Source organism: Aphelocoma coerulescens, chromosome 2, assembly GCF_041296385.1.
Source record: "Aphelocoma coerulescens isolate FSJ_1873_10779 chromosome 2, UR_Acoe_1.0, whole genome shotgun sequence".
Taxonomy (NCBI): Eukaryota; Metazoa; Chordata; class Aves; order Passeriformes; family Corvidae; genus Aphelocoma; species Aphelocoma coerulescens.
This window is the reverse complement of record NC_091015.1, coordinates 14,265,255-14,280,076: the sequence shown is the minus strand read 5'-3', so window position 1 is coordinate 14,280,076 and position 14,822 is coordinate 14,265,255. Positions and strand designations below refer to the sequence as shown.

At 39.6% G+C, this 14,822-nt stretch overlaps 1 protein-coding gene across 1 annotated transcript in view; it reads right to left on the bottom strand.

Moving 5' to 3' along the window:
- Positions 1 to 14,822, bottom strand: part of NRP1 (neuropilin 1) — a 113,112-nt gene that overhangs the window by 59,357 nt on the left and 38,933 nt on the right. The window contains 2 exon segments of the mRNA XM_069006496.1: positions 2,531 to 2,758; positions 7,245 to 7,426. Coding sequence (XP_068862597.1) covers positions 2,531 to 2,758; positions 7,245 to 7,426 — 410 coding nt within the window.

Here is a 14,822-nt window from a genome sequence, read left to right as displayed (position 1 = left end):
ATTGTGCAAGGGAGTATGCCAGCAAATTAGAAGTGCACACAACCATGTCCCTGTTTCAGTTAATAGTGTAGAATATTTTTTCACAGACTAAGGGGAAATGGACAAATGTCTCAAAAACTCACCCTGGGTGAGTCTCCTCCCTTCATTAAAAAGAACCATACCATCTAATTTACAACTGTGTAGAAATTTACTACTTCATGTGGATGCAAACTAGATTTTTTTCCCCCAGATACCCCCTCTATATATATTCTCCAGTATCCAGATACTCCCTATCTTCAGTTCATGGCCAGATTGTACCAGTGGTTTCCTGTGCCAGCTTTGCTCCTCAGTTGAAATAGTTCTCCCTCCCAGGGATTCGTCCTGTGATGCATTTATAGAGAAGCAATCACATTCCCTCTTTCTTTGCAGTGTTAAGTTAAACAAGAGAGACTGACTGCTGGCTGAGGATCATACTACAGTGAAATGATGCAGCAAACATTTCCCTACAACTGCTGCAACCTCCAACAGTTTGCATCTAAGGAAACATTTTTTCCAGCCTACAGATTCTGTTGAATATTTACAAGTAGAATGCAAGTACCCTTAGTGGATGTCAGGATCATTTTGGGTGTAGTCAGTTTGTGAGACAGTTTGTGAAAGGCTGATAATGCCTGTTGATAATTGGTCTTCAGTATGGCTCAGCCACTTTCTTGAACCAGGAAATTACTGCTTTGAAACTGTCTACACTGACAATAATGCATTTATTTTTGGTTATATTACACATAAATTGATTTATTGGAACATCTTTTCAAATATCAGTTTAAATGCAAGCTCTACAGGACAGATTTGGCCTATATACAAATAAACCTATTATTAAATGTTCCAGACATCATTATTGTACTGTTAAAATATTGTTTTCCTAACTGAGGCATTATGCCTTTCTTAACTGAGGCATTAAACACTAAATAGTCTTTTAGCTACTGTTATGGGTCTTTCTTCACTCTTTACTGAAGTGGATTGAAAAGAGCTATGATAAACCCATTAAGCATAAAATAAAAACAAAAAAAGAGCAACTATATGTTAAAAGACATATATTTCCTGCAGCATCAATGAAAGCTTTAAGCAAAATTATATCAGGGATTTAGCTAGAAAAACAGGCAAGTTTAAGTGTGCTATTAAAATAGATTCCTTAAGTTATATATGTTCATTTAAATCAAATATTAATGTAGGATTAGCAGTTTACAGAAACTGCCACTGCTGTTCATAAAACAAACAAAAAAAATCTATTAATATGGGTTATCACATGAGCGGAAAACTGAAATAGTTGTAATTAGTGCCCAACACAAACAACATAAATCTTCAGTCACTGAATTTTGCTACAAATTAAAAATTAAGAAGAAAAAGGACAGCTTCAAGATGCTTCTCTTTATCAGCTTGTGTCATACATAGAAACAGTGAAAAAGGCATTCCAAATAATCAACTTTACATAGCTGTTTCCACAGCTCATGTAGGCATTTGGGCACCCTAAAGGCTGGGCATTCGGCACGAACAATCCCTTCCAGGCTGCAGCTGCAGCCTTTGGCTCTAGGTCCTTGGAGAACTGGTACATGGCTGCCCTGCCCAGGGGACACTTGAATCTTGCAGACCCAGTGCTGTATATGAAAAACATAGAGAAATCATGCAACTATTTTATTTGTCAGACTCAGTATAAAAAAGAGATATGGGGTTGTACGGAGGGTGAAATGAGGGCTCTCTGGCTCCATAGGGTTAGCTAATATCTAGCTATGCACTTAGTGAATACACACAAGGTCAAGTGTGGTCAACAACTAAGTGGAAAATTACTGAGATGGCAGAGACGTTCCAGAAGGGTACCCAACACACCCACCCTGACACATGTGCCCATCTAATCAGAGATTATAAATTAACAAATTAAGATAAAACCTTTGGATTTGCTTAAACTGCTGGAAGAGAGAGCACTATAATGGAGGAACCCTGCAGTGCCCCATCACCGAAGCCACCTGAATGAATAACTCAGTGACTGTTTACTGACCTGGGTAATTGTTTAGTCACTATGATTTCAACTGCATGGACACCACATTTTCTCTGGTAAAGAAATTCTCTGCTTTGACAGCTGGTCTGTAACGCAGTTCCTCTGCAAGTCAGAGGGTCAGTACCTGAAGTCCAGTTTCTGCAATTTGTTGGAAATGTCTGGACTATACTCATGTGTTAGCTGTGAAAATTTGGGGACTCATTATAAGGCTTCACATTGAAGTAATTTTAGTGTAGGAGGTTCATCACATATTACCACTGAACACAGAGGTTTTTGCTAAGCCAACTGTTCAAAATTGAACATATTTCATTAAAAAAAATCATTCACACTATGATATGCTGAAAGAATTTACAGAGCATTTTCTCCATTTCTTTTTAATTCAACTCACTTCACATAAATCAAGCAAGGATCTCTCTAGCATGACAGTTTAAAAAATGAGAATATGCCTTCTGCAGGCCACTACATAGTAATGGTTATGCATATTACAGTCCATTTTTCTCTTACCATCAGGGAATCCATCCCAGATTTCCAATCGGTCATAGCGACAGAATGCTCCCCCTGGAGTATTTGAATCAGGTTCTAGCTCAAAGCTTTCAAATTCCAGTATAATCTCTGACATCTTTGGTGCAAAGATAATATAAGTGCATTCAAGGCTATTGGGATATTTTTCAGGGAATCCAGGGGACTTTATCACTCCACTTGATGAAGTAAAGTTTCTGGAACATTCAGGTCCTGTAGGAGAAGGAGAAAAATCAGCTGGGTTAACACTGTGCTACTAAGCAAAGCAGTTAGCTGGAAAACAAATTAAGTTGTATTGTCTCTCCAGCAGCAAAGGTGGCTTTTCAATGAAACACCTCATTTTAATCGCTGCATTAATCATTCAGCCAGCTTGTTCCTATTATTGATAGTCAGTCATTTAAAGCCCAATCCGCATATACTGTCTGATCTTCAATTTTCAATTTGTATGGAACAATATGAAAACTTGTACCAGCTCTAGAAAAAATTATGACAAATACAAAGTCATGTGGGAACAATGAAAGTGTAAGCTGCAGAAATCTCGACAGAGCCCTAGAGAAATAATTATAGCCCCTTCAAGCTCAAATCTTTAAATCTTATGGCAGACAGGATTTTATTGGTGAAATAGAATTTTTTTACAAAAGCGGGTGAGTGAATTCAGTAGAGGGAGTAGTGGTTTCAGATTCCTGGAGCACTGACTCAGTAACTCTGCCAGATGTGACCTATGCCTCCTTGACAAACTAAATGTGAAAGGTAATTCGTACATGTACTGAGGGTGAGTGACTCATTCTGAGTGGTGTTGACACAGGTGCACCAGTAAAATGTTGCTGTTAGTGTGGGCATGATAAACTGTGTGATTACAGGCAGTGTTGCTAGAAGTCACCTAATGTCAATGTTGACACACCAGCTTTCCCCAATGTTCCCACCATGGCATAATGGGATGCTCCAAACAGTGCTCTTGGTGGAGCAGGAAAGTGGCAGGAAAGATGTAAGGGTATAAAAGGCCAGGTCACTGGATTTGCCTTTGTGAATACAGGGGACAAACTGGAATCCCTCTCTTGCTGACAGATCTCATTTCTCCTTTATTTAGGTCCCTCAGGAATCCTCTCTGTGGATCCCACACCTGCAGGCGTGCTCAGAAGTCAGCTGCAGGCACTGCCCACACATCTTCCCACAAGGTCGGCACCCCTCTCTGCCTTTTGACACTCCAAACTTAGAAGAGTGATTTACAGGACTTGGGGCATTGGTGGATAGCAGCTGGCCTGGGGAGTTTTGAGTAGGGTGACTCAAATGAAGGTCTTCAGACATGCAGGAGAGGAAGGACATGGAGAGCACAGTTTCATTGCAACATGCAGGTCTGTGCTGGAGGATGATGTGTGTGAGGTCTCCATGTGGATGAGGATGCCCAGCATCCTTAGAGACCGTAGTCAGGAGCCTTAGAGGATTTCCAATGCCTAGCACAGATCATTGAAGGAAAACAGTCTGGCTCATTGCATATATGAATACTCTTATTTCACTATAGAAAATGTTTTCATTGTGGATGTGCCAAACATATTACCCCCCATAGATCTGGCCACCTCCCAGCTAAATTCAGCACTCAAGAGAGAGGTCTGAATGAATTTAGTCAGTTCAGGTATTCTTGCCCTTCAACAGGCACTGAGACAAAGTTCTTGAACTATTACATCAATATTCAGAACATTTCATGGCATATTTTGGAAGATGTGGGTATTGATGCCCATGTAACCTGACCCATTCCAATTTGGGAAATTACATTTTGCCTATAATTAAATCACCCCCTTACACATTAGTTGGATATTCCTCTTCTCTCCCTGTCATTCCCTTGTCTCCTTGTCATGTAGGGGAGGGTTATATTCTGGTTGTTGCTCCTCACTCCCACCAGTAGCTGCTGTTCCAGGATAAAATAGCTTTGCTATGCCATTCATAGTATAAAGTGCTCTGTACTCCTCTTGGAATCCAATAAAAGATGCAATATAAAACGTAAGCCAGGATCATTATTGCTTTATTAAATACAGCCAGATCCTGGCTCTGAGAGTGCGCAATCATCAGGCTCCTTACACTCACACATGGTATCTCCATGCCAGCTTGCTTTATTTTAAACATGTTCGACTCAATCTGGTGCAAGAAGCAGAAACTGTTTTCAGAAGAGCTGTCTCACTAAAATGCCCTCCACAGATTTTGACCCTTTATTGACACTGTGAAGCAGCTGCAGGAATTATATCAATACTGAGGCTATGAGGAACTCCATGGGGCAAAGTGAATGGAAAACTGGCAGAAAACGTTCCAGTGGAGACACCAAAAATAGATATGTCTGAGGTGGAGAAACTACATGTGTACATGTGTATGAAACATAGGAAGAGATATGAGCTGAAGGAAAGACAGAGGAGGCAACAGTGAGAGCAAAGAAAACCAGATTAAATTTGGGATAAGTTAATCTTCTATCTGTGGGTGTCACTGAGCCAAAAAGTCATTTGCCTTCTTGGTTGACACTTTTTTTTCTTTCAGTTGACACCATAAATTTAGTTGACTAAAGTTAGGAATGTTGAATGTGAACCGTGCAGATCCTTTTCTAGTGAATACGTCACTCATCTATCCTAAAATAGGATGTCTGCCCAAGCCAAAATGATGAACATTTCATGTGGGCTAAGTGTTGGGCAAAATGGGTTTCATGTTTTAGTCCTGAATACAACTTCTTCAGTGTTCTCTCTGGCTACGGAGCTGAATGAGAAGGAAAGAGTAATGGGCAAAAACATATTGTGTGCTGGAATGAAGCTCAGCCTTCAGCTCAGTACTGCAGGACCTTGGGCTTGGGATCATACTTCCCATACCTGGGAAATGATGAGATAAGCTGTGAATCTGCTAAACCAAACATGTTTGTCTGGTGTGAGCAGCTGAGCTTCACCTGTGCAAAAGGGTGAACAGCTTTATTTGGCACAGATATTAAAATGCAAAACTGGAATAGCGTACATGCATTTATTCAGAAGTTAAATAGGGCTCTGTTCCCACAGCAATGATAACTTGAATCCTTTGTGTACACATGGCATTTTCTAACACTGTGCATAGTGATAGCTGTCCTGCCTTAATATACAGTTTATGTGGAATGAACTGGAGTTAAAGTTGCTCTGGGAGCCATAATTTTGAGTTTCCTGACTTTCATGTGTGTAAAATCACATTCATAATGCCATCTTAACATGGTAAATGTGTATCTTTGAGACATGTAAATGACCACACAAGGAAATAAACACAATGTTCCTGTCAGAGTTCTGGGTTGTCACTACACTGGAAATAAATAAAACCTTTTTTTGAAAGTGTTCAGTTACTAAAATAGATTGTTACACAGGTCATTCTTTCACTTCTTCTTGTGTTTCTGCCTTGTATTTTATGAAAGATAGTACTGCATACATAAGCACTGAGAAATGTCAGAAGACATTTTCAAGAGTTTAGCCTCCTAAGGACACGAAAATAAATAGAGATATTTTTTCAGGAAAGCTTGGTGTCATTTGGATGCTGAATTCTTTCAAAAAATGTGACCCTGAAGGTCAGCAAAAGAATTTCTGGGAGTCAAGAGTGGATTTACAGACAGGGAAGATGGTGAACAAGAGGTCTGTGGCCCCAATTAGCACTGTGCAGAGCAGCAATAGCGATAGAAAAGAGACTTCACTACTGTGCTTCTCCTCATTAACAGTACAGCTGCCACCAAGAGTGCATGCTGAACACAGCTGAAAATCTGGCTCTGGTTTAGGTGCACTAAAGGGACTTGGACTGGTTCTGAAAATGGGGCACTCACTGGGAGTGGTGTGCATTGGGAATTTGAAGTTTTGAGCTGCTTTTGTGAATATGATCCTAAACATTGATGTTGAAATCAATTTTTATTTCTATAAAATGAGTGTTATTGTCTTTTTATATATTATGAGTTTTGGTACTGTATTCTCTAGGAATGGAATATATGAATTATTAATCTCCATACAAGTATAGGGAAGATGTATTCCAAAAAAATAAGACCTTATAGCCCTTATAGCTATTGACTTGGGAAGAGTGTCATAAAAGAGGGAGTGTCTCTATGTCTGGTTAACCCTGCACGCTCTGTTTCTCTGGGCTTTCTCTGTGCCCCATGAAGATAATTGTGCTCACTGGCACTAACTCCTGGCATGAGCATCCAGCAGGTCATGCCTGTGAACAGTGTGAGCTGTTTTTCTCCTTTACCTCCCAAACATGATTTGTGAAAGCAGCAGCAATATCATCTGCTGCCCATGTGTACTCTGGTCCTTTCTGAGCCCACAGTCATGTCCTGGGGGCGCAGAGCAAAACACTAACCAAAATAAGTCAGGGACTCAGAAGGTTGCAGTTCTGTTGAGGCAGTAACATTGTAAATCATACAGTAATTATTATTAAAAAAATGAGGAAAGCCATAAAGCTAATGGTTTTAAGATGGTTGAAACAAACAGCTGACGAAAACTACCATATTTCATACAGAGGAGTCAACCCTCAGACACAGCTGACCCCCCGGATTCATAAAGATTTACACCCACTGAATACACACCCTGCCTTGGAATGACTAGGGTAATAAGATTTTCTCTTTCAAGCATTTTCATGCATTTTCCCCATTCCAAAGAATTATGGTGAACTTTCCGATGCAAGTAAAAATCACAGGTTATGAGCTATACAACAATGAATTGTTTCTCACCTCTTTTGAAAACTTCATAACGGATAGAAAATCCTGCTCCGTGTGTCTCATAGTCGGAAACAAATTTAATAAAAAGATATGGTCCTGAAGACACTAAAGGAGGGGGAGCAATTTTTCCACAGTACTTTCCCCATAAGCGTCCTTCAGCATTATCTCCATCAATCACTTCAACATAATCATACCTGGTAGATAAATGGAAGGAAGAAACTTTTAACTTCCAGGAAAGAAGAGACCTAATTAATTTAGAAACCATAACACAACATAGATAATCAAGAAAAATGCTAGCTTGCTTGGAAAATGCATTATGCTGAAAGATGTAAGCAAAATGAAATAATTAAAATGGACTACATTATGTCTGTAGACATCATCTGGCAACATGGAACTATTAGGAAGAATGGTGTCCATTATGCTTGCAGACAATGTCAGCTAAAGTAACCAATTAACAAAAAAAAAAGGAAATCTCACAAGCACAATTCTGTATTATTAAATTGTGTTCCTTTGTCTGTGTAGTGTTGTTATCAATACATAATGCATAGCATTCTTTTCAAACTGTGAAGTTCTGTTATGAATTCAAAAATGTCTTTTTGGCTGTAGCTCTTTATGAACAATACTTTGATTTCCATATGCTGTCCTCCAAACATATGTCCACTGAATAATAAATAAATCCCTAAACATTAGATTCTGTTCAAAAGTCCACCATGTTGCAGATCAGTGGTAGAAAAATCTGTTATTTTCCTTGTTATCTGCACAAATAGTTGGGAGCACATTACAAAATCCACGAGTCAGTCACACCACTTGGTTTCTCTCAGACAAAAATTGTTTCAATACAAATCACCTTTGCTTAGGTATTTGGATCAAGAAGTGTGCGTTTACAACATTCATATTTTTCCAGCACGTGATTGCTAGACAGACTGGGCTAAAACCTCTGTGATTATTTACATCAAACCTAAGGACTGTCTAAGGAAAAGCACACAATAACAAAATAATGATTGGTAGTAAAAGTTTGCCTGTGAGCAACATGATAGGGCTCCTCAGCCCTGTCACCAGAGATGCCAATGTGTAGTGTCTGGTCTGACAGATTCGGTGTTCAAGGCTGAGGAGAACAAGCCCAGCAGGCTGGTGGTGCTGAACCAGCCCAGGGAATACAAAGGAGAATGAAAGTCATGGGAGGCAGAAGCTGAAGGTGCAGACACAGGTCTGTTCTTAAGTTTTATTAGCAGATGATTTCACTTGACCCCATACAGGAAGGAGGATCAGACTCAATCTGTAGAATCCTAGAAGGTGGTGGCATTTAGGAGCTTGGGTTGTGTCCTGTGACTCTTTCTGATGGCAGCAAAAGGCTCTTCCCTGCCCCTGTGTCTCTGTGTCTCAGCCACACTGCCCTTTCATTTAACAAGTTGCCGTTAGCCAGACAATCTCATTTACTTTTCATTATCTTACCACGACTGACATTAAAATGTTGCCATTAATTTGTTTAAACCTTTATATTCTACTGTTATGCTCACTGAAATGTTCCAAGCATATTAATATACAAGGAAGAGCTAAAAATGACAGGACAATAAAGTGTGTCTGGCATTTTTAAAGAGATCAAAGGAAAAAAATGTCTTCATGATGACCAATGTCATTTTTAACAACTCTGCTCCAAACCATCCAGGGCACATTACTTATGTTTACATGAAGTCCTGTGAGACAGCTGCAAAGATGATATCACTAGTTAAAGTGGATGGCTTAAGGCTCCTTAAATTAAAAATGACATTACCTCATCAGTTAAAATTGTGTGCCAGCTTTGGTGTATATCAAATAGAAAATAAAGCTGACACTGATGGAACTGTAAGCATTAACATATGTGAAATATTGTGTTAACCGCATTTCTTCTTATGTATTTGATTTTTCTAGTAGCAATTGCTCAGCTCACTAGCTTCATTGTCCCAGTGCAGACTGGTGGGAATACGAAGCGGAAACATGCATTTCTGAGATAATTTTACAGATACTTAAGTAGCCCGTAGTTTTTAAAATTAGACTTCTTTCTATAATGTCTTTATGATATGTGTATAACAGGATTTGAAAGTTAGGAGAAGAGTTGTAAAGACACCTCAGAATTGTTGGGGTTTTGTCTGGTTTGTTTTTTATTTTCTCTTCTCAGAAATCTCCGTAAAAATGCCAGCTCTAGGCTGCCTGCAAAACCTGTTGAAAGTACTCGGGGATCCATGCTACTAGTTCTTTGATTTTTAGGAAAAAAATGTATCTTGAGAATTTTAACAAGATGACCTTTCTCCAAATAATTAACTGCTTGCTAAAGAGAAGGAGTAACCACGTAAACCCACAGCATCTGAGTGACAGTCTTTGCTCCATTTACCCCATGATGACACTATTTCACCAGTTTCCCAGGCACCATTCTTTGCTCAAGCTGCAACAGTAGATAAATTTTCAGATGGTATGAAAAAAATTAACTAAAAATGCTAAGCAACTTTTACATTCTTTTTTCCTTCATATATAAAGGAGATAAAAAAAATGAAAAGGCTTGAATTTGGTGTTTTTATTCTGCTACACCTTAAAAATAATCTTATATAGTCTTACTAAGTTTTTCATATACAGCCAAAAAACAACTAACCTGTAAGTACCAATTTTGCTATTATATGAAGTAAATAGGCAAAACCCCCCATTCAAATTAAATTCTATCACTCTCCTAGTTTTCCTCCTTCATAGCAATAGCCTGCCTACACTTTCCAGTGTCCCTTGTAGTGACAGAATTGTAATTTATGGTGCTCTTCTTGGCAGCTGTGCAGTTGTAAATGACATAATTTGGTTACTAAAAGGATGTCTTCTAATGGATTTTTGCAAGTTATAGGTCATGCAGCCCCATGGAAGATCGGAGGATTTTTCAATTTTTTTCTTTTGCTTTGAAAAATTACTGACAGACAGAGAAGAAGTTTAGCTGTGAGACAATGGGTAAGAAGCACAATTTGAAAAGAGGAAGCTTTAGAGATCAACTCTACAACCTTCATATTCTAAGGATCATGTTTTTCATCTGGCAGCTAACAAATGGACTTGGATTCTCCCACACTGGTGGCAACATATGATATCTGGGCTCCAGCAAATGAGTATCTGTATTATTTTTTTTCTTAGAGAAATAAAATTACTCTGGATTTTACTAGTTTATACTTGGAAACCAACATCCTGCTGTCATTTTTGCACTTTTCAAAATCCTACCAGAGACCACAGCATATCACAAACAACTGGTCTTGTAAATAGGAGAAAGTACAGTCACAACTTGGAAATGGAGCTGCTGCCAAGGAAGCTCAGAAAGCAGCTTGCATGTCCCTCTGGACTTGGTAGCAGCTCTTTTCCATAAGTTTGTCAGAAGATGCTGTGCCAGGGATACAGTTGGCACATTGGCATCCCTGTGAGAAGACTGAATGTGTCACCTCCGCAGCACCCAGACAGACTTGGCACACAGCCCAGAATACTGAGTTTGCAAATTTGGATTTCCCATTTGGCAATTCTACACTCAGTTACTGCTGTCAATGGTGTGGCAAATATTTCTTGTAATTTTATAGTCCTTTAGGGCTTATGGCACAGAGATGTAAATATAAACACAGCACTAATCACTGAGTGTAGTTTCGGGTGAAAGACTAGAGCACAAGTTCAGATGTGAAAACAGGAGATGCCTGCCCAGAAGAGAGGACAGTCAGTGAATATGTTCACAGAGACGCTTTGCCATGATGCAAAAAGCATTTCCTTTTTGCTTGTCCTGGTCTTTCCAGATATCCCACTTCTGTTTGCACCGTGTCGTGTGCAAGGCCAGTGCATCTCTTTCGGCTGGGAGACTGATGAACAGCAGTGCAAGAGCTCACACACACTTCCTGCTCCTCCCAGCTGGTGCCTGAACAGGCCATTACTAATTCTATGGTTTAGTAAAACCATGTCTGGGAGAGATTCACAGTGGAAAGATGAGGGAATCTAGAATTCCTCTAGAAATTATTTAAGGAATTGCAAAAAACTTGTTCTTTTTTAGAAAGTGTAAGTTATGGTTTTCAGGAAAAGGCCAAGCAATACCTATAAAATGAGCCCTGGGCAGTGAAAAACATTAAGAGCTGAAGAATTCAAATTTTGATGATTTTCCTAGTTCCAGTTTCTAGTAAGTGATAACAATGCTTGCACTGGGGTTCAGTTCTGAACATGCTGGAGACCCCTGAAATGCACCACAGCATGTTGTACAGCAGAAAGCGGTGCAAGTGCTGGAAAGCCCTGCCTGCTGCTGGAGCCAGCCACTGCCAAGCTACGCTCTGCTTCTACACGTTTGCTTATTACCAGGGCAGTGAGATTTTATGTATTTTTCCTTAAAAAATTCCTTCCCAAGAAATAGGCAGAACTACAACCAACTCAGTTGAAATCGAAATATCTGCCATTTAATCTTATGAAACAATCAGTGAAGTATATACAAGTATAATTTTCATCCAAGTATACTGTATTTTTCTGCAGCCTACTGTGATCTATATGGTTGTTATGAGTAATTTGGCTATTCACCTATTAGGATGAAAAATTTTCCAAGTCTCTCTTTCTTTTAACACTCTGATTCCACTAAAGCTGCTAAATTTCTCCCTGACATGAATTATCCATCCTGGTCAGACTATCATTGGTTCTGAAAATTTTCTTCTTAGTATGTATCTTTCTTTTGCTTTTATTTTATAAAGATTTTTTTAAAAATTCCCCACGAGTCTCCACTTTAGTTGAACAGAAGGGCATTGCAAGAAGAAATCTAAATAAAGAGCTTCAAGTTGTTCTGCACTGTGGCTTTGTGCCCCATTAGTTACTGAGGGTTAGAGGTGTGGGATTTACTGCAGTGCTTGTGGCACAAGGCAATCTGTACACCAGAGCTAAAAGCTTAAAAGCTGCAACCACTCGAGGGACACCAACCTTAATCCCAGTTTATTAGCAACAAGAAAAAGAAGTACATGCTATTAAAAATAAAAAATTAAGCACAGCCCTGAACAGGCTGATTTTCTGCCGGTAGCCTCAGCATCTGTTGCATTTCTCTTCATCTGAGCTTCCTCTGTGCAGCCTGACCACTCTCAAGGGCCTCCTGGTAAGGTAACCCATCTAATGGGCAAGGGGGGACTGACCCATCCTGTGAAGACACACCAGCCTTCCCTGTAGCTGGGACTGTCAGTGCTGGTGTCTACACCAAGGGGATATAATTCCTCACATGTGGGCCTCACAAAACACCTTGATGGAGGTGAAAGCAGCATGCAGCCCTTGGAGGATCCTGGGTGACTGCTGTGTCCTCAACAAGTCTCAGCAGGGCACAAGTGCTCCCTGATCACCAGGTGGCAAGGGAACTGCAGGGTTTTTTCCTTTTTAAGCCCTTTGCCAGTGTGCTTCGTGCCATGGGATCCTGCATGGTGTGTTCCTACCTGGCTGCTTGCTCCCATCACACATTCTCAGTGGAGAAGCCCTGCTCCATCTTTCCAAGTCATCTGTTGGTGTGGGCATGTCTTTGACAATGAACTTCCTTCCTTCCTTCCTTCCTTCCTTCCTTCCTTCCTTCCTTCCTTCCTTCCTTCCTTCCTTCCTTCCTTCCTTCCTTCCTTCCTTCCTTCCTTCCTTCCTTCCTTCCTTCCTTCCTTCCTTCCTTCCTTCCTTCCTTCCTTCCTTCCTTCCTTCCTTCCTTCCTTCCTTCCTTCCTTCCTTCCTTCCTTCCTTCCTTCCTTCCTTCCTTCCTTCCTTCCTTCCTTCCTCTCTCCCTCCCTCTCTCCTCTCTCTACCCCATTCTCCCTTTCTCCCTTTTTTCCTCAAATCTATTAAAATGTTCAACAGATCATTTCTCTGAGGATGGACATGCATACAGTTGAATTAGAATGAGCCGGGCCATGCAAACTCTGTGAGAAGGGAAGGTGGGAGCCAGCGCCCATAGCAGGAGGCTTTTAAACTGGTTTTGCTTGTACTGGATTCCTGGTGCAGATGCAGCCCCCCAAGGGAGGCAACATATCATCTAAATCCCAGAGTTCTCTAGAGTGCTGGATATTTAAATACACAATTTGCAAGCGATTAATGATTTGTAATTTACTGTCAGTTTGGGGGTCCTTTGTTTCCATTGGTCTTTTGTGAGCTGGTGTTTTTATGGTGTTCACCCAGGGCCAAAATTCACTGGAGTTATTCATACAAAGGTCCTGTCAACCTAAGAGATTTCTGGGAATAAGGCCATTGGGATTTGGCCACTGTTCAGTAATTTACTAATGCCATTAACTGACGGTGGGTCTCCATTAAGAATGAACTACTGAGGGTCTATTTTAGTACAAGACAATGCAGCAGTGAAAAAGAGAAAAGATGTAACAAAGACATAAATGAAGATCTACAGTTACTCGCTGCAAGAGTTTAATTCCAACTAATGTTAGCAGCAGTCTTGTTATTACATTGGTTTCTGGAATAATTGAATGCATTGGGATTTGCCCTTTTGTTTAAAATTAAGCTCTTAATTCTCTGCTGAACAAAGGAATCTGAAATGCAACATACCTTAGCCAATAATATTTCAAAACCCAGAAGTAACAAAAATAATCATTACTATTTTAGAATAATCTGAGTATCCTTCACCTTATCACATGCTCCTGGTATTTTGGCTCATGTTTTTTGTGTACCTGGGACTGGCAGACCTGAAGATCTGAACCAAATAAGCAAGATTGTATCTGCACTTTTATCTATACAGCTCCACTGAGAACAGTAGCCAGATCTTTAGCTGCTGCAAATGAGATTAGCCCCTTTATGCCAATGGATCTAAGTCAGTTTACACTGATATATGGCTAGAGAGGGTGCAAGTGGTGACAGAATATTTTACCTTGTATTTACTTAGTTCTGTTCTATTAATAACAAATAAAATCTGGAAAATTCTTCAACAGAAATGAGAACACCAGGATCCACTTTTGGAATATATGTAACATTGTCATGCAGAAAATGAAGAAGAACCAGAGGTTATAGACCGGGTTTTGCCATTTTAGTATTGCAATGTCCTAAGGGAACTAAAAGTAAAATTCATTTGCTAAGGTCTTCAGCACATCTATCTGCAAAAAGCATTTCACCAATGAAAAGATTTGATCTTGAAGTTACAGTAAATTCCACTGATTTCACTGCTTGCCACATACTGTAATAAATTATAATATAATGATCCCAGTATATAAAAATGAAAACCTCTTCTGGGAAGAAACATTCAATTTTAAACCTCTTCAGTAAGGAACTTCAGTTCATAACTTTCTGGCATAGAAAAATGCTATCTTTTCATGGAAAAGGTTTCTCTCTGTCAAATAAGACAAATTTACAAATGCCTGACTTCCACTTTAAGTGGAGGAAAAAGAAACACTTAGCAGTTTAAAGACTTCAGAGAGGAAGGAGCTTTCTAGTGTCAAACTGGTGAAGTTTAGTATTTATAGGAAATTCACATGCCTCTAATTACTCTAAACCCAGTTCCCAAGTAAAATATGCCATCTGGAAGATATTAGAGTCATTTACAACTTGTTCACTTCCCTATTTCACTGCAAAATCTTACCTCTTGCCAACTTTCCAGTGTTCTCCACAAAATGAAATGCA